Here is a 27,982-nt window from a genome sequence, read left to right on the forward strand (position 1 = left end):
AACTCAGAATTAAATCCAATTGCTGAGAGACAGCAATTTTTTTTCCTAGCGGTGTCATGGGAGAAGCTGCTGGATCACTGCAGTCTCTCTTGGTCTTGCACTGACAGAAGACTAAGAGTCATCCGAGCTCCATGATTCAGGCCAGGAGTTCAACCCATCACATGCCAGGAGGTAAAACCTGTGCCAGAAGGTCCAGCATTACTGCAAGGGAGCAAAGGCCCGTGACACAAACCGGCACATTAGCTTGCCTAAGCTCACCATACCCATGCCAAGCCACAGCATACCTACTAAATGGGCACATCCTGGCTGTTTCCTGAAAAACTAGGTGTCACAGAATCATAGAATTGCCTAGGTTGGAACGGGCCATTAAGATCAAGTGCAACAATCAATGTAACACTGACAAAAATCACCACTAAACCATGTCCCTAAACACCATGTCTACCCATCTTTTAAATACCTCCAGGGATGGTGACTCAACTGGGCAGCCTGTTCCAATGCTTAATAATCCTTTCAGTGTAATTTTTCCTAATACCCAGTCTAAACCTCCCCCAGTGCACCTTGAGGCCATTTCCTCTTGTCCTATCACCTGTTACTTGGGAGAAGAGACCAACCCCCACCTGGCTACAGCCTCCTTTCAGGCAGTTGTAGAGAGCAACAAGGTCTCTCCTCAGCCTCCTTTTCTACAGGCAGGAGAACCCCAGCTCCCTCATAAGACTTGTGCTCAAGACCCGTCACCAGCTTCATTGCCCTTCTCTGGACACATTGCAGAGCCTCAATGTCTTTCTTGTAGTGAGGGGCCCAAAACTGGACACAGTACTCGAGGTGAGGCTTCACCAGTGCTGTGCATCGCTACCCTGTGTTACACAAGGCAAAGACGCTACAGCAAGCGTTGCAACTAGAAGGCCCTGCCCGTCCCACGCAGGGCACCCCTTCCTGCAGCAGGGCCGTGGCCATCCTTTCCGACATGACTGGCTGACAGCAGGTAACCAGACAGGCCCGAGGGCCCTCCGCCGCCATCACGACGGCTCCCTCAGGGCCCCTACGGCCCGGCCCGCGCCCTTCAGGCGCCCTGAGCCCCAACCGCCGCCGCCCCGGGCGCACCGTCTGCCGGGCAGGGCCCTGCTCCCCGCCGCTCCCCGCCGCTCCAAAGAACCTGCTCAGTACTAGCTGCTGCCCCCCGCCGCCGCCGCGTTCCCGCCGCTGCCCCCGCGGCATGGCGATGGCGGCGGCGATGGCGAACCCTGGGGCCGCGGGCACCGGCACCACCTTCCTCCGCCGGATGCGACGGCGGGCGCGGGGCGGAGCGGCGGGGGAAGTGCCTCCGCCGCCGGGTGCGATCCCTCACGCCGTCCCGCCTCAGCCCGGCCACCGCCCCCTCACGCCGTTCCGCCCTGCTGCTGTGAAGTCCGGTGCGGCGGCGGGCGTCATGGTGCGCTCGCTCAACTCCATCGTGGCCGTCTGCCAGAACATGGGTATCGGGAAGGACGGCAGCTTGCCCTGGCCGCCGCTGAGGTACGACGGGTCTGGACGGTCTCCTACCCTCTGGGGAGGCGGGAGCGCGGGCGGACTACAACTCCCAGCGTGCAGTGCGGCGCGCTCCCCGCCGGCGGGGTGTGTGGCGCCGCGCGTTGCCCGACGGGAGTTGTAGTCGGGGAGGGACGATGCTCAACAGGGCGGGAAAGTGGTCGCGGTGGCGGTCGGCGGGTCCGCGGCCGGGGCAATGGCTGCTGGGCCCTGCCGCCGTGTCTGGGAGCCCCGAGGGGCTCAGGGAGGCAGCGCCGGCAGGGTCCCGGCAGTGGGTTAGCTCTGCTGCAGGCAGGGCCGGGGCCAAAGGTCTCTCTTCAGGCATGGCACCGGGCCGGGGCCCGACCAGCCTTTCCTCCCCGGGCTGAGGCACTTGAGTTATAATGGGATTTTTTTTCCAATTAGAGAAACGTAACTTATTCCTAAACCTCGTCGTAATGCTTTTCTCATTTTCTTGCCAGGAATGAGTACAGGTACTTCCAGAGAATGACGAGCACGTCCCATGTGGAAGGTAACGTTGTGCTTGTTGCTGAGGTGTGCGTCTCCTCAGTAAAAGCCTGGTCTCGGTCATGCAAAAGAGTGGTAATTACACTTTTCCCTAACTTAAAAGCCCTGCTTCTGCAAGCAGCCTGCCCTCCCCCACCCTCCCAAGCCTCACAAGTATTTTACCCGTTTGCAAATGCACCATCTGCAGATTGTTTCAGTTAGATAAAGAAACTGGAGGCAAATCGGTTGTTGCTGGGTTGCAGGTGATTTGTGAATAAAAAGAATTTCAAAGTCCGGTTTCCCCAACAGAGTAAAAAAAGTTCACCTACCTGCCCTTACCTACAACTCCAACCCTGAACAAATTAGAAATTGAAAGGGTTTTATATGCTGATTAATTATCTGAGGGTTTTTTTTTCAGGCTGTATGAACTTATCTAACTTGTTTGCTGTAGCTCAGCCTTGGCCATTTGTTCCACCCCTCTGACCCTTGCGACAGTAATTTTGGTTGATTTTCCGAGTGCTGAGCCATCCAAATATACCAGAAAACGCTAACCATACTGATACTATGCAACAACAATATTGCAATCATATGCAGTATATCCACATGCAGCAACATGCAACCCTACAGGTAATAGGCAGCAATCAACGTTCAGGCCTGGCGAGACCTTTGCAGCAAAGTAATCTCATAGACTTTATTATTTTGATGAGATAAAACCAGTTATTGCGGGGTGAGAAACTTTGTGAAAATCAGCACAAACAAATGGGGATAGGAATGCAAAAGGTGAAAACAGCTGATTTGTTCTGACTGGGTATTTACCGCTGCCAGAAGAGACAAGTCTTGCCACATTGCCCTTGTTCCTTTTTCACACTGACTTTAGTGCTGATTTGACATTTCCTTAAGATGTTTTAATTCTTTAACCCAGTAGACTAAGCTACTACTGGGAATCTGCAGGGACTGACAGTACAAGGTGCATGGGAGGAGCGGGAAGGAGGCATCAGGAGAGGAAGAATAGGACCTCCCTGAGCCATGCAACTGGCTCGCTGCGCCTGGTGGAGCCAGAAGAGATAACAGGTTTATCCTCATGTTCCTGCAGCTTCTCTGTTTGCCAGTGTGGTCACTCTCTTTCCTGTGTTTTGTTTTCATGCTTGTCTTAAAACTGTTTCTAGCAAAACACATTTGTTTGCCAAAACTTCTGAGCAGCCTAACATATACCCTTGTTGTGACTGAGTGACCTATTCCATATTCCACAAGGAATGTCTAGTCTCCTTTTGCACCAGTTCTTATGTGAAGGATTTTACTTACGTTTTGGAGACCTGATTGAGCCCATTGCAACCTTACATATAAAAAGACAGAACACAAGTGTAAATCTTTTTATATGTCTGCAATTTGCATTTTACCTGGCACAATAACCTGTAATCAAAAAAAGATGTTTTAAATATAATTTAAGAAGAAAATTTTTGCTGCATCCTGCCTGCAGATTTTTTAATAAGCTATGACCTTAGATGCTAAGCAGTTAAGTTGCTTCTTAACCACACCTCTTAATGCATTATGTTGCCATCAATCAGAAGGGATATCACCATTGGCTGGAGAAAGTCAGCGAGTCACTGATATTTGAAAGTGGGAAGAACACAATGGAGATGCATCACCTAATCTTGCTTGTAGTCTGCTTGCATACCTGCACTGGCCACTGCTGTAAACTAGCTATTGGTCTAGACAAATGTTTGTTCTGACCTCATAGGCATCCCAGTGTGAACCTCTAGTAAGAAAATACATATGTTTTTCAGAACTTGTGCATTTCCTTCAGCAGTGGTCTGTGCCAACATATCTAAACTGACACTGCAGTATATCTCTTGGAAACCTGCTCATGAAGGTTGTCTGCAGGAGAAGAGTCTTTAGATACTGCTAACAAACAAATGGAGCATGAGTTCTCTTAATTTGGGTGATTCTTCTCCTAAAAGTTATCCTTTTATCTAGCTTTTTTTTTTTCTTTGTTTTAAATAACGCTCAAAGCTGGCAGTTATTCCAGATCATAAACCAGGAATGGTGGAACATGCAAACACAAAGTCAATGTTTTTTTGACACTAAGAGAACTCTTGAGGGTGTGAGTTGGTCTCACACATGAAGATTAATTTGGCCCCCATCATTATAGCAGAGGCAATGTCTGGGTAATGCATGTAACGGGCAGTGACGTGGCTTTTTTTTATTTTTGATAAGTTTTGATAAGTTTATAGGTGTGCATGAGACTACTTTGGTGTCAAATGCCTGCCAAGGCTTTGAGAACACAAGCATCTTCTTTTATGCATGTGGCTAACTTGAGAATCGTGGCCTAAGCTTGTACTTTTGTTAACTGCTGAAATGGAGTTTGGAAGGGGGAAGGTAAGTCCAGCAGTGTCACTGAACGACCAAAACAAACTGGGACAGAGTGAAAATACCCTTTAAATAAGTGTTTTCTCTCTTACTCAGGTAAACAGAATGCACTGATAATGGGTAAAAAAACCTGGTTCTCCATTCCTGAGAAGAATCGTCCTTTAAAAGACAGAATTAATATAGTGCTCAGCCGGGAGCTCAAGTATGTATGATGACTAATAGGCCTGTAAAACAAATAACAAGTCTCTAAAAATACGTGTAGCAATACATCCTAAAGTAATTCTAAATGTAACATGTCCAGTTAGGAAGCATTTCTGCTATTGGTTCTGAGTGATAACACTACTTTACCTTTAATTTTTTTTAATTATTATTTTTATTTCTTTTGTTTTTTAATTAATTCACAAGATACTTGTCATTACTTTGCATAATAAGTACTAATCCTAGCTCTACATACAAACCATCTGACAATTGTCAGTAGTCTTTCTGACTCATGTATTTAACTGTATTTCTGTAGTTCCTGGTTAGATTGGTGTCTCTTATTCCCTTTTTTGAAGTTTATTTTTATCAGCATTTAAGGAAAAAGAACTGTCCATTTTCAGAGCTCTTTTCTTGAATGCATCACCCCCAGTTATCCAAATATTCTTAAACAAAAATGTCCACTTTATAATCGTTTATGGCTTTGGAGGACGTTGGTGGATTTTGTGCTGAATATAGGGGCACAGGGGATAGGGGCTTTTTGACTAGTTTTATTGAATGAAATACTAACGTTCTAGAATTAGGTAGAAATCTGTATTTCATTTTATAGATATCTAAATTTCTCAGTTATGCTTTTTTAAAAACATAATATAAAATTTCAGATCTGTAATTTATGTGTCTTAAATCACAGTTATGATTAAACTGTGAATTATTAAACAATCCTGCAGCCAGATGAGAATTCTCACATAGTTTAGCATTAATTGGCATTTCAAAATAATTAACTAATGTGAAACGTTTAATCATTTGTGAATTCAGCAGCACGCATTGTATGTCTAGGTTGTATTGATTATCATGATAAGTGGTCCTTTAATTATTTGGTAATAAAACCTTTTACTTTTTCTAGGGAAACCCCAAAAGGAGCACATTATCTTTCCAAAAGTCTGGATGATGCTTTAGCTCTTTTGGATTCACCAGAGTTAAAAAGTAAAGTAGATATGGTTTGGATTGTTGGAGGCACTTCGGTTTACAAGGTACATTTAGAGTATTCCTAAATTACTCATTTTTTGCCATGGGATGATGATGGCTCAAGTTCCTGTTACTTCAGCTTTAGGAAGGGCCTTTCCTTCGCGTGACCCAGCAAACTGCAGCGATTACAACAGAATAAGTCTGCAGGATAAAATTTCAACTGACAAATTTAAAATCTGCCCGAGTAACCAAATGTTCCTCTTGTCATGGTCTGGTGTCATACAGTCATTGCACTTTTGAGAGCTTTTCTTAAATCTCTAAATTGTTAGGTTTTTACACAAGACCCATATCGTTACATTTATTTTACTGAGGTATTAGACTGACTCTTCAGAGGAAGTGGGGAAAAAAGGAAAATTGATCTGTCATTTTTAGCCAGAATATGGCGCTTTATACAGGTAAGGAAAGAGGATTTAGAGCGAGCTGGCAGGTGATGGTGTCAGCAATAAGAGGAGATAATCATACAACAAAGTAGAGAACTGACTCTGTTTTCCCATACAACAACCAGGCATCCCTACTGTTCCCACTCCCCAGGTTTCTCTTGGTGTCTGGGCTGTCTCGGTATTCAGGCGTCTGTTCATGTGCCAAAAAGGCAGCATGTGCCTCTTTCTTCTCAGGACCATCTTTGCACAGACAAAGCCCTGTTTTCCTACAAATGCAATAGTTCTCCTGTCCTTAACTAAGGTATTTGCTGTGCAACATGCAGGTCTGCAGTAAAACCCATCTTCTTGTTGGCCCATGTTTCCTCAGCCATCTTTTGCCCTTCCACCCAAACCCTTCCTCTCATTTTCCATGTATACACTTGTAAAGTATAGTTAGCTCTCCATGCCTCCACCCACATCCCTAGAGTCATCCTTTCAGTCGGGGTTCTGCCCTTTAACTCTCAATTGATTTTTGTCTTCTTTTGTTAAGTTCTCATATAATTTGCATTTGTTGTCAAACAGTACCACACAAGAGATTATGGCCATCAACGTCATTCCTTTCATACCATTCAGGAGCATATGGAATAAGGACAGCAGTAAACAGTCTTTCTTCTGATAAAAAAGTCTTAATTAAGAATTGTAAAACAGATTTTTTGTTTGTTTCATATAGTAAAGGAAAAAATAGTTCTGCTGCCATTTAGTCATGACAGGTATGCTGGGAAGTACATTCCACTTCTTTTTTGGAACTCGGACTTCAGGTGTGTGATGAAAATGCCATTATGCTCCTGGTAGCAAATTAGGGCTGATAATATGCTTTGTACATGGCATGGGAAAATACACGTTCTGATATTTCATGCCTTTGTGGTTTGTGCCTTTCATGAACTTTTTCTTTGTGTCTTTTACAGTAAAAAAGCAAAGTAGTTAGATACTGCTAAACTTGTAAGAAAAATAAGATGCATATGTAAATACCCTGTAAAACACTGTTGTTCCTCTTTTTTATTTATTTATTTTATGTTTTATAATCACTTTTGCATGTGGTGAAGTCCACCGTATATTTGATGTCCAAATGCATTCAGCCTATAATCAAGTATTGTCATATAGAGGTAACCTTTTCTTCACTTTCAGCCATTAAAATACCTGCTTCCAGACCGTAAGTAGCAATTTTGTTTCTGGAGGCAGATTCTCTTCAGATTGAGCATAACTGCCCAACATGAGCAAGAGACTGGATTTGGCTTCTGCCTGTAGTTCTGCAGGTTGCATAGTATGAGCAGAAGCATTTACTGTTTTGGTGAAATGGCCACATACTCACCTAGTGCTGCAAAGCGCGATGATTTTTGTTTGTTCTTCCAGGAGCATCTATGTTGTAGACTTATAGTTTAACTATTTTTCCCATGTCTGGCTTATATTGTGTAGAAAGCAATGCCATTTTTTTAGACTATTACTGGCCAATACTTAGATTATAACTCGGCAGTTTTGATCGATATTACCTGTGCTGATCAGGTGCTGACTTAAATTTTCAACTGGTTTCAAGCATGTACTCAGGATGTTTCAAAGGAATTTGTAATTCATTAGGGAGAATTCTGACAGTCTGGCTTATCCCAGAGAGTTGTGCCAAGGTGGAGCATCTACCCAGCTGCCTGAGTGCAGGAGGGCACTTTTTGGGACACGGGTGTCCAGCCTGTCTCTCGGTCTCAAGCAGGGATGGCTGCTGTGCCCTGCAAGCAAAGGTGCTGGATCATATGTGCCCAGGTGGCATTTCAGGACGGGATGCTGCCCTCAGCAGCAGAGGGGACTGCAGAGGAAAGAGGATCATGCCTGTGACAGTCTCTGAACATTTATAAGGACAGAGTGCAGCTGTCTATTGCTTATGGCCGTTTTGCCCACCGCCCTTGGGTTATCAAGGACACAGTTCTTTCCAGGGTGGTGGGAGTGTTGGCATAAGCTTGTTTCTGCCTCGAGTTGAAGGACAGAGGAAAGCGAGCTCTGAACAGGGTGGCCATCCAAGTCCTCATGTAGGTTATAATTCATGCTGTGTTCAGCAGCATACTCAGGGGAAACTGCCTCTCCTTTGCAACAGGAGAAGGCAGAGCAGCTAGACATAGTAGGCTTTTTGGTGGGGACCGGGAGAGCTGAGTTGAATGTTGGTATTAGGAAGTGAGAGCAGAAAGATTGAAAACAGCTCCCACAGTCCACTGAGGGTTGGAAAACCTTTTTAGCCTTCATCTTCTTAAATTTGACTTCACACCAATCACTTCATCAGGTTTGTAATTCCTGATACAGTCACAAGGTAGTACTGTTGCCTCCAGGGAAACTTTTGGACTTCTCACAGCACAGGTTTACAAGTTTCTTTTCTTTGCATCTCAGTATGATGCTGTGCTGGATCTTCTGCACTTTTCTGGATCTCTTGAGTTACAGAAGGAGTTGATGTTGGTATTGATTGTATGGATGAGGAAGGAGGAGTGTAGCAGCCCAGCAATGGTCAGTTAGTCACAGCAATTACGAAGCTGTTATGTGTCATGAGAGGAACTCCATGATTTTGCGTGAACACTTGATGTTTTGAGAGCCGTCTGCTGGCTTCTGAGAGCTTGTTGTTTGCTGGAAAACTTGTGGTGGTGACTCACTCATTGATTCTGGCCCTTGAGTCCCTATTAGCTGTTGGAGCTCATCAGACATGTTTCTGGAGCAGGTTTTCTGGCACGGTTTTATCCCCAAAAAGTTTAATTCACGCACACCAGGATTGGTTCGTACTACAATTAAAGCACGGTGAGCGGGGGCAATTGGAAGATTAGTTTCAAAACCACATTTCTGTTCTGAGTTAAGACACTAGCATAGATGTCCTCTGTGTGGAGGTATTGTCTCTTAATCGAGAGGTTCAGGTCTTGGCTTTGACTCCGAACAACAGCACAACCTGGAGATCCTAAGGCTGAGTCTGCTCAGTATAAATTACACATCAGTCTCTTTCAACTGGATTTGAACTGTGCGTTTTAAATTAATTACAAACAACATTCAGATTTTACTAGGAATAGGAATTGTAAGTCCAGCACATCCCCGAATATTAAACAGGGATTTAAGAAAAAAAGAACTAAACAAAACAAGGTGTAGGTTTACTTATGTGGATGAAATGGTCTTGTATGTTGTCTGTAGAATGTTAATCTTGCTTTGTAAAAATAACCAAGCACAAATCCCTAACAGTGAACCTACCAGTGTGGGGAAAAAAACCCAACCAACCCAAACCAAAATAAACCTAGCAACAAAACTAAAAAAAAAAAATTGCAAAATTTATGAGTCAGGTCCTCATAACCAAGGCCTCTTTAGTAACACCAGAGCAGGCTATGTGTCAAACAGGTTTTCACCTTGATAAAACAGTTTTTCCTACAGCATCTTGAACATTTAAAATTGTCTCTTCTAATTTATATGTTCCTCCTCAGCTTGTTGCTTTCTCAATGCCACAGAAGCAAACAATGACACTCAAGGTCACATTGCTTAAGTGCAGAATTGTATTCCTCTATTAAATTTGGAGAAGAAACTTGTACTTTCATAACAGAACAAAAAGTTCTTTCATAAGAAGTTTTGTTGTTTTTGCTGTTTGGTTAGTATCTAGGCTGGCCATAGCAGAAAATAGATGCTGGTGATAAATAGCGTTTGGGGAAATTCTTCAGCAAAGAGACTTGAGCTGGAAAATTAAATTTCCAGTAATCTCCAAGGGAAAATTTTATCTAATATTCATGCTCAGGTGTCTTACTATGTATTAATATTTGACATATTGTGTTTGGTAATCTACCCCCTTTCATTCTTCAAAATTATTGAATTATGAAGTTGCTATTCATATTTAGTGCAGCAAGTCTCTTGCAGATGATTAATTACCCTCTTAAATAGAGTTTCTTGACTAAGCATATAAGCTTCACTGGGTTCTGAATGCCCCGAGTGGGTTCTGAATGCCATATTTGCTAAGCTTCAAATCTTTGCTGTACCATAAGGATCACCTCTTTAAAAAAGAGAAGTTTTAACAATTTGAGTCACTAGTTTTATCATGATTTTTTTTTTCAAGCCTGCCAAAACTTCACTAGCTAATATTAATATACTAAAATATACGTTTTAAAGATTACATTTTAGTATGTCTGAATTTCCTGTAAACTATAGAAGAAATAATAGTAATTTTTCTACCTTCCCTGCATATAAGACAAAGTGATTTTGAGCTGCGTAACTCCTGGAGTGGTTTTAAGCTGTGTACCTATTGGAATAGAGACTAACGTGTATGTTACCGTGTTTTTGAAGTGTTGTGTTCAGTCTGAGATGTGACCAAGGACTGAGATCCACTTACAAGGGAGACAGCTCATTTTTCCATGCTCAAGCGCTCCACTCTTGCAGGTGCTGTTGCTCCCTTTGAACAGTGCTCACAAAGAACGTGCTGCAGAGAGCAGGCTCCTCTGAGCTGCGTGTCGCTGGTGACATGAAGGACGTCACGCTGCAGGCCTGAAGCATTGTATTGCTCTGCTCTTCGTTACTGTAATGCTGCAGAGTCCTTCTTTACAGGGGAATTTTCCCATGTGTAGTTGTGTAGCTTTATGTGGTTGTCTGAACAAAAAGATGGGAATGGGAAGACAATCTTCCTCTATTCCTATGACCTTCTGGGTGTTTTTTGAGAAAGGGTGTGGGCACTCTTAGTGCAATTCCCTAATATCTCTTTTATGTAAAAGTGGCAGGGTCACAGCATTACAGCTGACAGCCCTGCCCTCCCCATAGAGATTTATGCTTTGTAAAAATATATCTATTACTATTGTAGTCATGACTCCAGTCACCAATACTTCTAGCTCTTACCTAGTTATAAATAAAATCAGAGGAAACGGCTCTACAATATTAGCAATGGACTAGTGGATTAACTAAAAAATTCTGTTAAAAGTTTAAGAATTTTCTTTAATTTAGCATCTTTATACTTTCACAGACTTGAGAGGGACATACCCAGCCTTTCCAGTACAGTCTTCAAAATAAACTCAGGAGATTTTTAATGTTTAATATTGTTGTTACTCCTAAACAAGCTTTTTGTGTGCTCATTCTTGTGAACAAACATATTGATTTGACATTCCTCTGGGAAAAAATAATGACTAAAAAAGGTTAATAGATGAGTCAGTTGCAGACACAAATCATGCAGCTGTGAGAGGTTGTTGCTTTTTAAATTATTTTTCAAAGATGCTCACAGAGATCATAGAGGAAAAGACTTAAAAGACCCTTGTTTAAGACTATCACACGGAAAAGTCTAGTGGCTAAAAGTAGATCTGTTTCTGCAAGGGCAAAATGGGTAGGTTTTTCGATTATAGTCATAGAAGATTTCTGTTGTGCTTGCCTTTGTCCCTGGCACAGAACTGGTGGTGGGAGCTGTCTCCTCTCTCACTAAACTGAGCACAAGCAGTGTGGAAAGGAAGGAATTTTGAGGGTGTTGATTCTCCTGGCTATCACCGCAACTCTCCTAATAGCCAAAGTTTAAACTTGGTTTTTACCTTGGTAAGATCTAGAACTTTGTGAGATCTTCAGCTGTGAGATTTTTTTTTAATGTATAAAATATACTTTTTAGTACTCTTGTGGCTTCAAAATGCAGCTTGCGTGTGTCCAATACATTTTAAGCGTTGAAAAAGAGAATGCAAATAAACAGACTGTTTATTTTGAAATTGTCTCTTTTATAGTGTTCTCATATTTTGTTTGGATTGGCAGTGGTGTGGTCTGGAAAGACACTTGAAAAATAAGTGCCTCACGTAGTTACTTTGGCTATTTTACTTTATATAATTGGTAGAGCAGCCTGTGTGTGTCCGTTAAAACCTGTGAATCTTTAAATGACTAGAAATAATTGATCCCTCCTACAGCAATTGGTTGCTATGCCCAGTACTTTACAGGGGCTTGGTGATTAGATTTATAAAAGATTAATTTTCCATGTAATACTTCTGAAATTACTTGTAAAGCACAGCTGTTCTTTGTTGCAGGCTGTTTTAACCTGTGTTCTGCAGAGAGAAACTAATTCAAGGCAGTGGCCCTGCACATGCAGACATAATCTGATTTTGTACGGCTGTCAGTCCAGCACAGCTGGAAATTATGGGGAAGATGATGCCTAGGCCATCTCCCTTTTGCGTCATGCTTCAGAGGCAGGCCTGCTGAGGGTTTCTTGGAAGTGAGCAAAAAGACGACAGTATGCTAAGGTCTTTTCACAGGGTTATGAAGGTATATATGAGTTTTCTGAGTCTTAGGAAAGACTCATGTTCACATAGAGGATTGATGTACCTGGGACAACAGCAGGGATCCTGATGCCTCTGTTCTCCTGACCTCCGTCTCTTGCGGAAGGTCATCACTGCTTGAGGAGTGGTTCTGGTGTTTCTGAGAGATCAACAGCCACAGTTTTAATAGGATGTACTTTGGTGTGTACCAAAAATCAGCACTACTTTTCCCTGTTGCATCAGGCTGCAATGCCTTAAAAGGTTTGGTAGCTGCTACACAAGGAGGTGAGCCTGTGTGGAGATCAAACACATACGCAGCTCCCAAGGGAAACCAGTGCAGGTACAAATACAGTCCAAGGATAACTGAATGGATTATGGAAAAACACAGTAAATTAAAATTGTAGCAAGAATGACTTTTAAGACCCGGTGTGGCAATAGACTAAGGGTAATGTAATGACCATGGAGTGAGGATGCAGATTTTTCAAATTTACAGAAGCATGAGCTCAAAGGCCTCATTTTGTTTAAAATTCTCCTCCTTTTGCCCTGGGACAAGTATTTCCAACAAGTCCTTTCTTGATATCTATCTTTTCCGTAACATATATTATCCTCACATTTATCAAATACGCAAAACGAAAAAACCAAAGTACTGATCTCCTACTTAATTGTAAATGATTTGTCTATTTAGTATTGTGCTAACTTCCCATGGTATTGCCTGATCACTACAAATACATTTAGTTAGTGAACATTCTGTTTAAATATTCAAGATTATTTATATCCATACCTTCGTATTGTGTACATGTTACATTAGAACAAATTCATACTCACACTGTTCTGTTCATTAGAGTAAATATGTATATTTCCTTGATTAAATTTAGAATTAAGTATATTAACATTCTATCAAATGAGCACTATGCATTCTCTAACCTCTGTACCTAAAAAAGGTGGTGAAACAGCTAGAGCGGGCTGGACAGGACAAGAGTGAATTGAATGTCAGTGAGGAACTACCTTAGTCCTCAGGCAAATGTGATAAATCACCTCCCCCATCCTGCCAGGTCCATAGCAGCAGTTTGGAGAGAAGGTGTCAGAGTCCAGTCCTCTCCAACCAAGTTCCTTTAGAGACTCCACATGTGGAAGGCTTCATGTTTGATGATAAAAAATTTACTTATTTCTAGTTTTCTGAAGTCACTGTCAGGGAACATGCAGGACCAGGTGCTCCCAAAGGGCTGGGAGCTGGGATCCGTGAGCAATGACCATGTCATGACAAGGGCCTCACCGGCCAGGGCTTATGGTGATGAGGCATGTCCACAGGGCAGGATCAGGCCCCATGAAGGTAACCAGAGTCAGAGGTAGCCCTGGGATGACTAGAGGGGGCCATGAGCACAGGCCAAGGCCACATCAGGATGCCAGCACGTGACGTGATTCAGCTATGTACTTAAATCCCAATACAAGTGAAAATTACACTTAGTGGAGTAGAGCAACTGAAATACAAAGTCAAATCACTTTACAAAGTGTTTGTCCTTGCCTGACAAGCTTACTGTCGTGACGCTGGGCATTCTCAGCTGCTGAGGAAGAATATGTGGGTTGAAACCAGCTCAAGGCTTTTGCTCTTTTCCCAGTTCTTTTTGTTTGTTTAGTATTTGTGGGCCACATACACACACAGACCCCCAGAGCTGGTCTGGCTAACTCAGGAAGCATTTGCACCATTTTTATTAACTTGGGGCCAAGTGGCTGGTTGGTTCACTCAACTAATGCAACCATTTAGCTGGGACTGAGGTCACCCTCCCGTCCCCTCCATGCTCAGTTCAGCTGTCTTTGCAGTATCTATGGTCAGTCACTCTGTGCTCTTCCCTGATGTGTCTTGGTGGTACAGAGCTCTTGCTGAAACTCTGGCTAGGAAGTTGATTTATTCCTCTACTATGAAACAGAAGTCTCTCATTTACACACAGTATGTTTTTATTTGTGTAGCAGATTATTCTATCATTCTAAAGCTGTATGTTTCCCCTCTTACCTCCCACCCTTATTTTAAGAAATTAAAAATGGGTTGTTTATATACAAACTAGATGAACAACAGTTCAATGCTGTTGGATGCCAGTGTGCTGTGACTTACCCCTCCCATTTTAAGTCACTCTCTAGCAATAGAGCAGCTTTTCTAGAAACTAACTTTTCAGCAGTGATACCAATTAATTTTATTGAATTAAATTTGCTATTACTTAGTTCCAGTACTTGTCAAAGTAACAGCTAATAGTATGCTGCATGGTGAATCACCTTTAACAAAGAGCATTGCTCATTGCCAATTTAAAGGAAAGGGAGAAACAGCTTCAAGCTTCTCAAAAAGACATTGTAGCCACCCACCAGTATAACTTTTAATGGGTTATTTTAATGCCAAGAAGGTCTGGAAGAGGTGACTTTTCAGTCTGATCTGGAGACAAAACATCTTTTTTTAACTCCTGAGTTTGTGTGAATTTGTTAGTGAAGAACTCACCTAACAGGTGTCTTCATAACTTCTTTCATCCAAGAATCTTGGAGACTTTCTTGTTTTTTTGATATAACTTTCAATGCATATTATCACTTTGCCATAATGCAGAAATCAAATTTTGATGGTAAACTGATAGATAATTTGATCACTGGAACTGCAGACTAATGCAGACTAAAAATACATTATAAAGGCTTAGCAGTGACATTAATTAAATATTGGAACAAATTACCTTGAGGTGTGGGCCTCTCACTTCTTAAAGCTTCCTGTCGTTCAAAGAGGTAGGATTCTGAAATTGCTTGGCTGTACTGCTCCTTTCTTCTCACAGGACTACTCATAATTTTTTCTTACTTTCTGTCAGATACCCCAAGCTCTGAGAATAGGTATTATTGATACTTCCCAGGTGAACTGGCACAAGATGAAATTATCTCTTTAGAAAGTAGTCTTGGGCAGAGTCCAAAAGAGGAGATTTAGAGTTCAATTTTTGCTGCATTGCTTAAATCCCCAAATATACCTAAAATAGTAAGTGAGTTTCAGTTTTAGGTAACGTATTTGGTGTGCAGTGCAAGTAGAGAATATGCTAAGACTCTTATCTCTTGGTTCTTTTTGAATGCCACCGTGGTGATGTCTGGTGCAGGCAGAGCAAGAAGTTGGAGAGTTGGTGAAAAAAGCCAGTGTTCCACATAAGAACTTACACTCGATATTATCTTACAGACTTCAAAGAGGATTATAAAACAAGAATATTAAAAATGTTAATAAACAACACTACTTCATGCATGGTTGAGCTGTTTTACAGGGAACAACTCAGTTTTAATTGTTTCTACTGTTTTTAAAGGCAGCGATGGAGAAGCCAATTAATCATCGATTGTTTGTGACAAGAATTTTGCAGGAATTTGAAAGTGACACATTTTTTCCAGAAATCAACTATAAAGACTACAAACTTCTCGCAGAGTAAGTATTACGATGCATAGTAGTTTTCTGTTCAGATGGAAGACTTAATAACCTACTTTGAATGTGTAAGGGTCCTATTAAAGCCATGTTCTGTTTTGAGTTAGAGGTGCTTTTCACTGTATTTTTCCCCAGAGTCATATTTTACTTAGAACCTGGAATTGCACCGCACTCAGCACAGAGAGGTTGTTGGAACTTGTGTTCTTCATCCTTCTCATAATCTTTATGGTAAAGAATTACATTTGTTGGTTTGCTTGAAAAATAACTTTCTTATTGCTTCTCATTTTAGAATTACTCAAATATTTACTGAATTTTGTAACTCTCGGTATGTTGTTAGTCAATGGTATTTAGCCTCTGAATGTCTTTGATAAATTGACGACAAATTCAATGGGTTTGAGCAGGGAGGGTTGAGCGATTTCTAAGGTTATTCCTTTTTCTTGAGACAATTGCTTCTTCCTAACAAACTAGCAGGAACAAGTATCGAACTGTAATTTTTTGCCATTCACTGTGGTTTCTTCTGTGTTATCCTTGTCATACGCCAGTGATACTTTTGTGTCCTCTCCAACAAGATTACATCCAACAGGCAATAGAGGGGCGGCAAAAATTCAAACGTCTGCCTGGAGAACCAGCAAGGAAAGGACCTCTTCCTCTTCTTGCTGCTCCCATTTTGGTTCCCAGCTAGTTACAGGCCAGCACTGGAAGAAATAGAAAGTATGGCAAGTCAAGCTCTCTGCGCAGGGCACGGGAATGGGTTAGCACCGAAGTGGGAGAGAATAGGTAGGGGCAGGAAAGAGGGATGCAGGAGAGACAAACAAGGCGAGTAGGGAGAATGAGTCACCTTTTTCATCTTAACATATTCTGAGCTGCACTGATCTGATGCATCTGATGCATCCTGATGTATCCTGATGTCTGACCCAAAGCTCCCCTCCCTCTTTGCTGTTTCTCAGTTATACATTGGTTTGGGACAGTGTACTGAAATCAGAATTTGGCCTTAAAACACGACTTTATAAAATTTCCATCACTAAAGTGGAAACCTAATAGAGTCAAAGCTAGCAAATAAAATTTAAAATTTCTTTCTCCCTCAAAGTCAACATTGCACATTCAAAATCCTTACTCTGTCACAGGGAGCAGAAGAGATTTTTGAAGGTATCTGTTAATAAAACCTGTTTTAGTAAATCTGGAATATAGAGGAACACTTTGTATGGTAGCAGTCAGGTGCTTTAAGAAGGTGTAGTGGACTTGTCAGAAACCTTTAACTTATCATTTCCTCTAAACCGTCCGAGCAAAGTGAAAAAACCCAAAAGTGTTCTGTATCTTTTCTACCTTTGCAGACATTTTAAATAACGTGTTGGAGGCTTTAATAAAAGTGTTGGGGTTTTTTGATTAAGCCAAAAAGGTGGGGAGGTTTTTGCATCAGAGTATGTTTTCTTGATTTAAAAAAAGATGCGCATGCAAGTTGCTGGTAGTAGTTAACATGATTCCTACATAGTTTGAGCTTAGTATACCTATTGTAAGGATGATATTTTCATCTCCTTTTTCAAACAACTCTCTTTTCTAATTGATCAGATAAATTACAAGTGACTCATAATAATATTTTTATCTACTTATTGGCTTTTGCTTTGTCTTTTCCCCTCTCTCCAGGTACCCAGGTGTCCCTGCTGATATCCAAGAGGAGAATGGCATCCAGTACAAATTTGAAGTGTATGAAAAAGCTGTCTTGGCACAATAAATGAGGCTTTCTGTACTTCTGTGTTAAGGGTAGGCATTTTAAATCAAGAAATCTTACTGAGTGCAAATATATATTAAATACATATATTAAAGTCCTGATTGATAGTACAATACCTCAGTAGTGAATGATTCCAAAAAACACACCCCACGCTGAATATACACCCTGCAGTGGAAATATGAGGGTGGTCAGCAGCATGAAGGAGGTAGCTCTAAGGAATACAGCACCTAAGGTTGCATGAGACCTTGCGTTGATTTTTACAGTCTATGGCAACATTCCAAGAGTAATGAAAGGCATTAGACTGCGTCAGAACCTGTCTACCTAAACAAAGGGTTTGCATATCTCCTCATTCAGAATGTCCAGCACTTAGAAAGTGTCAAAACTCTTGAGTTTGACTGGGATGGTATCTACTTTTCTAACAACCCTTAAAACATACTGGTGTAGTGGAAAAAGTATGCGGGCATAACAAAAAATGGAATCTGGGAGTCTCAGGCAGCAGTTGAGGCATATGTTGGTCCTTCATGGAAGTCCTCTTGTCATCTTAACTGTCCTGGGTACACAGCCTACTTCAAGCCTTTTGGCTGACAACACTGACTTACAAATTAGTCTGATAAAGAAATTTTAACGTTTCCATTAACTTCACACCCATTTAAAGGCTTGCTGCTCTTATGAAAAGGTGCTATGTCAGTTTGACTGTGACCACTTTGCAGTGCAAGAACATAAACATTGCTTTCTTAACAGAATCTGTGTTCTTGTGTCCCTTCTAAATGTTGTCAATGCAGATGCAGAGTGTTAATTTGTCGGTGTGATTTTGAATATTCTGTGTGGCATACAAATATGGATTATAAGCAGATAGTGGGGTCCTGTTTCCTATTTCATTAAATGCAGCTACTATAATAATGTTTTTCATTACTGTTCTCTAAAAGTAGCAATGTACGGGTACTGTAGTAACACTGTGATTCTAATGGCATACAACGCCAACTGTTGACCAAAGTTTGTTATTCCCAGTATTATCACAACATGATCGCTAATGTTAGTCTGTTGCTGCGTTCTGGCTGTGGGGAGTTTGCCAGGCGGCAGAGGACTCCATGTACGAAGTGTCACGGAGAGGAGCTGGGACATACCGTGCCCATCTGTGCTTGGGCTGCAGCTGCCACCCTCAGAGTGAGAGCCTACAAGGGGGGAGCCCTGCCTCCCCTGCACTGCTGGTGAGTCTGCGACCAGAAGAGTAGAAAAAAAAGTTTAAAAAAAAACCCAAAAGGCAAAACCTCAAAACTCTGGTGGACTGTTTCTGCAAAGCATTTTAAAAGCTTTGTCTTACGAAGCAGTATTGTGGGAGATACAAGTAATAATGCTTGCCCTTGTCACACAGGCCCAGTTCTAACGTCAGGGAGGGTGGCATTGGCCGTCAGCAGGTTTTACGTGTTATAACTATGGAGGACCGTAACAGCACCTGGTTTTCTAAGATTAAACCCTGATTTCCTTGCTTTCGAAAAAACAAGCCTCTTTGATAAAACACTTAGAATTATCAGCTATGAACACCTCTTGAATTTTCCATGGCAATTTTACAACATTTCACTGATGAAAAAGATAATTTTGGCAGCATCTGTTCTGGTTTGTCTCAGTATTTTCTCTGTTCCTTTTGCATTCTGAAAAATATAAGTACTTCCCTGTGTTGGTCTTTTTGTTCCATGTGTGCTGACTTTACATCATTTGACAAAGATGAAAACAACAAAGTTACATGCTTGCGTAATACAACAAAAAGTCTCCTGTGTTTTAGTTTGCCAACACATTGTGAAAGGGAAGGAAAAAGACTGTTACCAGGGGGATGGTATTTTTTTTTAAATACATGTCACAGTGACCCTGACAAGAGAAAATAGTCTCCCAAGAGCATTTAATATGTACCAGTTAGCATCAAAAAACAGGTCGATATTGAAAGCTCTTCGGAGCTACTCTGCAAAGTACCGTGTTTATGGCAAGTGACATTTATTAGACATGGAAGCAAAGACTTCATGCGATGTTGGATTACACTGTGATACTGATGCAAACATATGTTAGTAAATTTCTGCCTGAGCATACATTGCAGGAGATACGTTTCCCTGAGCCCAAAATGTTTTGTAACACCACTTTGGTTGCGGAGAACTTTAAGTTGGATGCAAACAAGCCCACTGGGAACATAGATAGTTATCTGACTCTTTGTGGACTGACTTAGTCCTCTCCAGATTTAACTGTGTTCATTTGTCAAATTCTACAACAAATTAAGACAATTTATGATTCATGGAAATGAGAACTTGTGAAATAACATAGCAGTTTCCTACTTAAAGCTTTTCAGAACGTATTAATGATGCAGTTTGTTTGGTATGCCGCTCTGCCAAAAAGATGCATTTTTGATTGTTTTGGTTTTTCTTTTAATAAAAGCACTGCATTTGGACACCATCTTTTGCATCAGAGCTTTTCAAGATGTCCTGCAGATTCCAATCAAGAATTAGGAAAGTACATTTGATTGCAGCGAAGCTGGGTCCAAAAGAAGTGTGTTCATCCTAATGACGGGCATACCAGCCGCTACGAGGTTAGATGCTTAGTGCTTCAAGGAGATGGATAGGTAGAAGGGTGTAAGTCCCTGTGTTTGGGAATCACATACAAAGACTGTTTGGTGACAGGTGTATTATTTCCAGAGCATGGTTACTTTGCACATTCTTTTAAGACTGTGCCCTTTTAAAGATACCCAAGATTGTTCATCCAAAAACCAAGACAAGAAAAATGGTTGCTCTCTTCTTCTAAAGGCCAGAGTAAGTAGCTGGGATTTCTAGAGAGCCTTTTTCAAAAGCGATGCTTCGCTGGGTGACGGGTTGGCTGGAAAAGCAACAGACACAAAATATGTGTTTGCTGTTTACCTAAATTGGGTGTTGCACCTGGTACCTCCCCATTTATATTTCCCAAAGGAAATATGAATATTTTACACTGTGGCTTGAAGGAAAAAATCCTTTGTCCCAAATACAACTTTCCCACGTTTTGTTTACTCCCGTACCTCACTGATGTATGATTCTGTGAAAAGACAGAGATTCTCATTATGTCTAGTACAGGGGGAAATGTCATGTTTTTCCCCAGTTCCATGCAGCTAAGTGCAATGAATAGCATCATGAGTGACAATATAATTACCGATCACCAAGAAAAGTATAGTACAGATATAATTTAATCCCCCTCATTCATGCTTTCCCAGGAACAAAGTGTTCTAAACAGATTAAAAATTTAATTTTTAAGGATAATACTAGTTTTAACAAGATAGCTAAAACCACAGGGTCTGTATAAGAAGTGAAAAACAAACCATTAATGTTTCTGTTGCTTGTCTATTACTCATTATCTCTCTTATCTGACAGTGGACATCAATTTCCATTTGGCAGTAGAAAGCTGATGTTTTCAGTAGCTCACCAGTAGCGTTACGGTCGCAGTGTACTCAAGGACAGAATAGGGAACATTGCAACAACAAATCTCTGTCATGGAGAGCAATCCATGGAGAAGAAAGGTACACTCTAAATAATATGAGTTTCCTAATTTAGCAAACAGAATATTATTAGTGTATATACAGAACACCAGGGGAAAAACAGGAAAGGGAAAATGACAGTGATTAGTTTACGCATGTTATCTAAGGAGAGCATCAGGAGTGCTTGACATGAGATCTCAACTGATCAGACAACCGCATTGTCTTCATCAGACTACAGCTGATTTGCCAAAGCCTTAAACCTAAACTCAAACCAATACTGAGTAGTTTAAAGGCTACACTAACAGGAGAGGAAGATCTGGGCAGGCAGAAGCTGATTGGGAGAGGGGAGAAGCTGCGGGAAAGGCTCTTTGTTAATCAGTGCAGAAAATGAGGTGACTAAAGGTGATGAGGTGGCAAAGCTTGGTTAAGTACGAAACTAGGAGATACTTCCCTCATTATTCAGTTGTGCATTAACCGTCTCTGCTTGCCCAGAAGGGCTGTAGGAATGAAGCCTACAAGTCAGGGTAGGCTGACCAAAAAATCACAAAAATCTTCTGAAGTGGCAGGTCCTGGAACAAAAGAGTGGAAATGGAGAGAGTGAGGTGAGAAGAGGAAACTGACGTTTCCTAGAAGGACTACACTGTTTCTTGTGTTAGTTTGCCCTGTAACTATAATTACTAAAGAAACACATTCAAACTGCTGCGGGGTTAACACTTGTAAGACACTGTGACAAAATTTCATTAGTGAAGGATTTTCAGGATTTGAATGTCTGTGTGGCTGGCTTTGCCAGCTATGCTGAAATCAGATACAATTCCTATCCTGAAGTGCCTGCACTGTACCTGAAAGCATGAGTCACATCCCCGAGCATCCAGTAGCCCAAGGGTGAGCATTGCGCCTGTGCTGATGATCTCCTGCTTCCCCTGGTGGACAACATACGCTTTTGGGACTGCATATGGGAAACCTGCTCATTTTTCTTGGTCTTCCGTTAAAAAGACTTGCTTGCTGGCTCTGGGGTGATCCTGAGTTATTCTCTCCTCTGTTTTCTGTCTGCAGATCATTCCGTCTCCTTTTGCATAACATCAAAGCACAATCTGTACAAGAAGTCTTTTATTAGATTAATTGATGTGGTTGGAAAAAGAACAGAAAAGCTCTCAGACAGAGTCCTGTTCTGGTTACATTCTCAAGACTTTTTTCAGGTGACTTGAGCCAAGGCTTATGTGCCAAAACTTACCTGTCTATCTTCAATTAAATTGCGTGGTTTTATAAAGTAGATTATCTCGCCATGTAAATCTTGTTTTGCTCATATCTTTTGATGGTCTTGGCTTTAGTATTTGTGTATCACCTTCAGTCGTCCAGCTGGGGTCCTCTCAGTTCTGTCTCTTCAGCTGTCCCGTTGGATTCGAAATTTACAGAAATTCAGAGAATTGTTCTGATCAAGAAAAGCAGGTATTTCAAATAGAGAGCTCTTAAGAATGCGCTTATGCCTGATTAAGTGGTAGTAAGTGTTTTTCCTGAAATTGGGACATATATTTGCCTGGTTAAGGAAAGCTTTAGGTATGAGATTAAATATTTTGCTAAATGGTGTCTGCTATGAAAAAACAGACGGAAAAAAAAAGTAAATACAGAACTTGAGAGGACAGGAAATGGATGTTACACCATTACTCACAGAAGCCTAAATCAATGTCTTTTCCTTCAGCAGTTCAGTTTAATGAGCTCCTAATACCAAGCAGAATCTTTTTCAATAAACAAACCATTATATAGAAGTCACTTTGGCTCTAAATTATGTCATTGATTTACTTGAGAAGGACACTTGCACAAAACCCAGAGCATTAGCTCCTGAGAAGTAACATGCTTTTAATGTTCATTTTCCTCTGAACTCACAGTTCTCCACACAAAACCCTGCTGGGAACGCTCACACTCGCTTCAGACAGCTGTACTGGTTGATGAATTACCAGTCCTTTGCTGGAGATCCCTGCTCCACCTCTCAGCTGGCTGCAGGGATTAAGCCTCATGCACTTCCACCAGAGCCAGGCAGGTTCATTTAAATATCCAGTGAAGAGCGATTTGGGCTGAACAAAGCATGTTTGCCTGAAAGGGAAAGGAAAAACCTCGAAGTGATCCTTCCCACTAGTACAGCCAGTAACAGCTAGTGAGGGACAGTGGTAAGCAAGCAGGAGCAGTAATGTCATCTCGTGCTTCAGCTGGATCTAGGTGAGCGGCTTTAAAACCTGGAATAATTTGACATGAGCTGCCTGTGGACACACTCGATGGAGGAGGACACCTCCCAGACCCCAGAACACGTACTTGGAGGATGCCTGCTCTAAACCATGAGCAGAACATCTCACTGGGTTACTACATCCCATTCCCATTCTTGCAGTAAGTAAAAACAGAAAAGAGAAACATTAAATATACCTCTCACGTAATAGTAAATAAGATAGATTGGGCCAACTCAACGGCTGAATTCCACCAAAACTTGTGCAGTTCTACTAAGGAGCACTTTAGAAGCTTTTGAACTTTTCAATGCTGTATCAGTAGGTTGAAGCTTCATTTTCAGAAGTTCAAGAAGGGAGTTTTAATCACTATACCTCATCTTGTTAGGTTTCATTCAGAAAGGTTAAAGTTTAGATCTTTTCCCATCAAGAGTCCTAGTTGGAAAACCTCATCAATTTAACATACCTAAGTTATAAAGAATTAATTTTCCTAATAAATTTTAAATTAAATTTTTCTCTTGTTTGTTCAGTTGTAAATCATATAAAAAGGCAATCCATTCTTGTAGAGTTCTTCACTAAGTACTTTTGTGCATATTGCTTTTTCAGTCAGTCAAAATTGATTTCTTCCAAGCGTTGAGTCTCAATGTCCTTCATCAAATTATGGTTTTCTTCCTTTTGTCACACAGCAGTTACACCATTGTTTACTGCACAATTCACTATATTTTTTTTTCTAGTATGTAATTCATCTTCCTTTCCAAAATCCTACAGTGTACAAAGGGGACGGGCAACTTTCTGCTGTAATCTAAATAATGATTGCTTTCATTCAGTGTATCCTCATATGAAGGAAATCCATATCCTTCAAATTATGGCAGAAAAACGGCTTGGCCAGCTCAAAAAACCAAAAATTTTAAAAAAAATCTGTCAGGGGAAAAAAAAGCTTTGTAACAAAACTGTGAGTGTATGTTTTTCTTCTCAGTAGCATGAAAGATTCATCTGGTATTGACCATCACTAGTGTATGAATTTCAAACAAGCCTGTAAGCAGAGAAAGTAGCAGTTGATGTCTTGAACTATTATGTGATTTTTCATCCTAATTAGAAAACAGGTTCTATGGTCAGGAATCACTATACCAACACAAGTCCTTGTTATATGGCAGAGAGCATGCTTTGCTACCCTCTCACTTGACCAACATGCCTAGCACTATACTGTCAAAGAATTTTAAAAATAACTTCCTTCACAATCTATTTTGAATTTTTCTGAACACCTTTATGAGAAACAACCAACGCTGTGGATGTTCACACACTGTGTTAGTGATACCTGATTCACCTGAGAGGAAATAAAAACACTGGCAAAAGAGAGTTACCTGTAAGCCTCCTGATTCACAACACTTGGGAAACTAGTGCTTGTCTTTTGCAGCATTGCAAACGGTTGTGTCCATGGAATAAGGCATTTTAGTGCCATATATTCTCCAAAAATGTTTGAAGAACTTCTGTTCCCTCACCAATTGTAATTACTCCTGCAAGTACCACAAGAGCAGTTCCCACGCGCAGTCAATTTTTTAATTGAAGTAATTAGTAAAAATACACCAAACACTTCAGAGAGCATATTGTTCCAGAAAGAAGACTCCATGTCACAACTAGATAATTAAAACATGCCTGGCAGAAATCAGGAGAAAACTCGACTTTGGTGTTACCTTGCTGAAGCCGAAGGGGTAATACCAGACTAAATGTCAAACAAACACGTCTCAGCGCTCTTACCTGATGTGATCGACCCAAAGAGTGTGTACAGTGTCAGGTATACCTCAAAATCAGAATTATCCAAGTAAACAAACCAATAAAGTAATAAAGTGTTATTCCAGATTTTATAGTTCATGCAGGCTTGTGGCTTTTTGTGACACTCTTAATGGAGTCCTAATTTCTTCTTTTTGGTTTTGCTTATTATTTTTAAAACAAAACATAGCGCTCCTCTGTACCCTGCCTACTGCCTCTGTCTCCTTTTTTAGACCGCTCCCGTGACATCTCTCGATCACCAGAATAATCTCACTTCATTATTTTAAAGAAGCAAGCAGCTGTACCTGATAGATTTAATACAAGTATTTTTAAGAAACACACTTGTTTACAATGTGTTATTGCATTCCTCTCAGCACACAGTTCTAGCACAGTAAACACCTGCCTCTTTACATAACATTTTTAAAATGTATTTTTAAGGTACCAAATTAGTATATAATAATAATTTCAAGGGGGGGATTCAGTCACCACAACTAAACCAAGTTAATTATGCTTTTGTATTTTGCCATTTATTCAGAGTGTTGAAGAAAATTATATACACCAATACATGATAAAGCAATAGAACGACTAGAAAGATTTGTATTGCATTATACCATGTTCAACAATTTGCACACTAATGCATTAATATATAAATAATTATATATAGTATATATCATGGCTCCTCCTTCATTTGAATCAGTTTTTCCTAGTGTAGACTAAGGCTGCTCAGTGCCAAAGAGACATGACACCAAAAGTATTTACAATTTCCCATGGAAAGCAAAGTAAAAAAAAAAAGTTTTGTTTCAGATCAAATAAAAATATTTCCTTTTTTTTTTTCCCACTGTACACAAAATGGAGCAGCTAACGTAGTCTGTTCCTGAGATCCCCAGGGACCTAGGGAAGTCCCCTGCAGTGGTCGATAGTGCTTGGCGGCGCTGGCAGAGGCAGGGCTCTCAGGTGTGCCCACACTCCCAGCTGCAAAGTTTTGGGTAACCTTCCCAAAACAAGGCTCCTGGGCCCAGGGTCCACAGTCCAGCTCCAGGCTTCCAGCAGCTTGTTGAGCTGCCTACCAGAAAACCAAGTATGTTTTTTTAGTCTTACTCTCTGCACACCCGTATTTGGACAAAAGTTTATCAAGAATCAGTGCAGTGGGACGTTTTAGTCAATTAAAATGAATATTAATATTCTCTGACCATAAACCTTTCCCCTGGTAGATATCTAGCTAGCCCAGCTGTCAGTGAAATAGAGGAGAGGGCTGGGTTGATAGAGATCCTGAGAGGGACACCCAGAAGTACGATAAACTAATATGCTAAGTGCATATGCAAACATCTTCTGTATTTTAGAGTAAACTGTGCACTGCATTGATGTTTTCCCTACTCTGGTTTTCCACCCTCCTTCACTGTTAACATAAAAATTAACTTCTTGATACCAACAGTTGTTCTTACATGTAATTAAAAGTGGACAAAAGGGACAATATTGTGACATTTATAAAAAAATCTAGTTATCTTCCTCGTTTAAGAACTGGTGCGAGTCTCTTTTTTTTTTTTTTTTTGTAAAAGATTTATGTTGGCTATCATAAGCACAACAGTACAATGCAGGCAAGGACAGAAGACGGAATAAGAAAGCGTACATGAGAGCTGCGGAAACCACAGAAGTGAAGATGCTCCAGCAGCAGAATTGATGAACCATACACAAGTGTACGCCACCTCCATATCTTATATAATTCACACAACAACAGGTCTGAGAAGAGCAGTAACCTTCCCGAAGAGTGGGTGTTCGCTATACATGCCTTTCCGAGGCTGCTTGGCAAAGACCGACTATTAACGATGTGGGTGAGGTGCACAGAGTAAAAGAAAACAAGGATAATTAGAATCACGCCGCAGGGAAAAAAAAAAAAGTAAAAAAATAAAAAAACGTCTGTGGACACTCTCCCAACTTAGTTTTTGAAAGACAAGGTTAAAAGAGTAACTGAAGAACCTGCCCTTGGGATGTTGTTTGTCTTAGTGGCTTATTCATACGATTCATCCAGCTCTTAGTCATGCCAGTATCTAACTGATCCTGTCATGCACTTTAAAAAAGTAGAAAGGCACAAATCTCCTTCACATTCCTCCTGGAAAATTCTCTCTGTGATACCTAAAGAAGCCCTCCACAGCATCAAGGATGCTGGTGCCCTGTGACTGCTGCTGATTATACCGAGCAAGACGGATTGTTCCGCTGCTACTTTGCCCTCGCCTCCCCTGTTCGTTTGCTGCATTCACCTGTTGTCTTTTATTACATGCTGAGACAACAAAACGTCTTTGAGGCAGCAGCTGCCTTTTTAAATAGATGAGTACAGGACCTTGCACAACAACAGCACTACGGCCCCCGCAATTAGCAGTGGTGGTGGGGGAGATGAGATGTTGCTGCCGGTGCCATGTCTGTCTATTGTATCACCACCACAAAAAGTTAGCGTGACAAAAGGCAGCCAAAACTTGTGCAAAATGTTGTGTAGAACTGTTACAGCATGCTTTTGTGGGAAATCAGCGTTCCAAGAAAATATCCTTGGAATATCGGGGATATCAGCAGGCAGTCCTGTCATTCAAAGGGGTGCTTAAGGATACGAGACTATGGCACAGCAAGGTGATCAGAAGTAGTCAGCTTGGCTTCACTGAGGAGAAGTCATGCTTGAGCAATCTGATGACCTTCTGCAATGAAATGACTGGCTTGGTAGATGAGGGGAGAGCAGTGGGTGTTGTCTAACTGGACTTCAGCAGGGCCTTTGACACTATCTCCCAGAAGATCCTCCTAGAGAAGTGGATATTGTGGAGTAGAATAGAGGTTGTGGAGTCTCTTCTGTACCTATTCAAAGCCCGCCTGGATGCATTCCTGTCCAACCTGCTCTAGGTGAACCTGCTCTGGCAGGGGGGTTGGACTAGATGATCTCCGAAGGTCCCTTCCAACCCCTACCATCCTGTGATTCTGCTGACATATGGGCTGGGCAAGCAGACAGTGAGGTGGGCTGAAAAGTGGCTGAACAACTAGGCCCAGAGGGTGGTGATCAGTAGCACAAAGCCTAGTTGGAGCTCAGTAACGAGCTGTATACCCAAGCATGAGCCAGCAATGTGCCCTTGCCACAAAGACGACTAACAATAACCTGGGCTGCATTGAGAAGAGTGTTGCCAGC

The 27,982-nt window shown here is 41.3% G+C and overlaps 2 protein-coding genes across 7 annotated transcripts in view; one reads left to right on the forward strand and one right to left on the reverse strand.

Annotated features, from left to right (window-relative positions):
- The window catches only part of MSH3 (mutS homolog 3), a 118,467-nt gene extending 117,233 nt beyond the window's left edge, over window positions 1-1,234 (reverse strand). For all 3 annotated transcript variants that reach the window (XM_054186851.1, XM_054186850.1, XM_054186849.1), the window contains exon 1: window positions 1,102-1,234. In XM_054186851.1, the coding sequence (XP_054042826.1) occupies window positions 1,102-1,215 (114 nt within the window). In that variant the 5' untranslated portion in view covers window positions 1,216-1,234. The remainder of the gene's footprint in view (window positions 1-1,101) is intronic.
- DHFR (dihydrofolate reductase) lies at window positions 1,214-26,397 on the forward strand. Of its 4 annotated transcripts, XM_054186853.1 has the most exons (7): window positions 1,214-1,512; window positions 1,986-2,035; window positions 4,474-4,579; window positions 5,477-5,603; window positions 15,526-15,641; window positions 17,280-17,396; window positions 26,379-26,397. In XM_054186853.1, the coding sequence occupies exons 1-6, from the start codon at window positions 1,214-1,216 to the stop codon at window positions 17,365-17,367; spliced, it is 786 nt and encodes a 261-aa protein (XP_054042828.1). In that variant the 3' UTR covers window positions 17,368-17,396; window positions 26,379-26,397. The 4 variants fall into 4 exon arrangements, with proteins under 4 accessions (XP_054042828.1, XP_054042827.1, XP_054042829.1 ...); XM_054186852.1 differs by lacking the exon at window positions 26,379-26,397 and having other exon boundaries at window positions 17,280-17,477; XM_054186854.1 differs by lacking the exons at window positions 17,280-17,396; window positions 26,379-26,397 and adding an exon at window positions 15,774-15,883.
- Window positions 26,398-27,982: the final 1,585 nt, after the last annotated feature.

Source organism: Rissa tridactyla, chromosome Z (genome assembly GCF_028500815.1).
Source record: "Rissa tridactyla isolate bRisTri1 chromosome Z, bRisTri1.patW.cur.20221130, whole genome shotgun sequence".
In the NCBI taxonomy this organism is placed as follows: domain Eukaryota; kingdom Metazoa; phylum Chordata; class Aves; order Charadriiformes; family Laridae; genus Rissa; species Rissa tridactyla.

Coding starts and splice junctions, on each gene's coding strand:
- DHFR (XM_054186853.1), top strand. CDS start 1,214: ATGGCGATGGCGGCGGCGATGGCGAACCCTGGGGCCGCGGGCACCGGC. Junction 2,036..4,473: donor GAGCACGTCCCATGTGGAAG/GTAACGTTGTGC, acceptor TCTCTTACTCAG/GTAAACAGAATGCACTGATA. Junction 4,580..5,476: donor GTGCTCAGCCGGGAGCTCAA/GTATGTATGATG, acceptor TACTTTTTCTAG/GGAAACCCCAAAAGGAGCAC.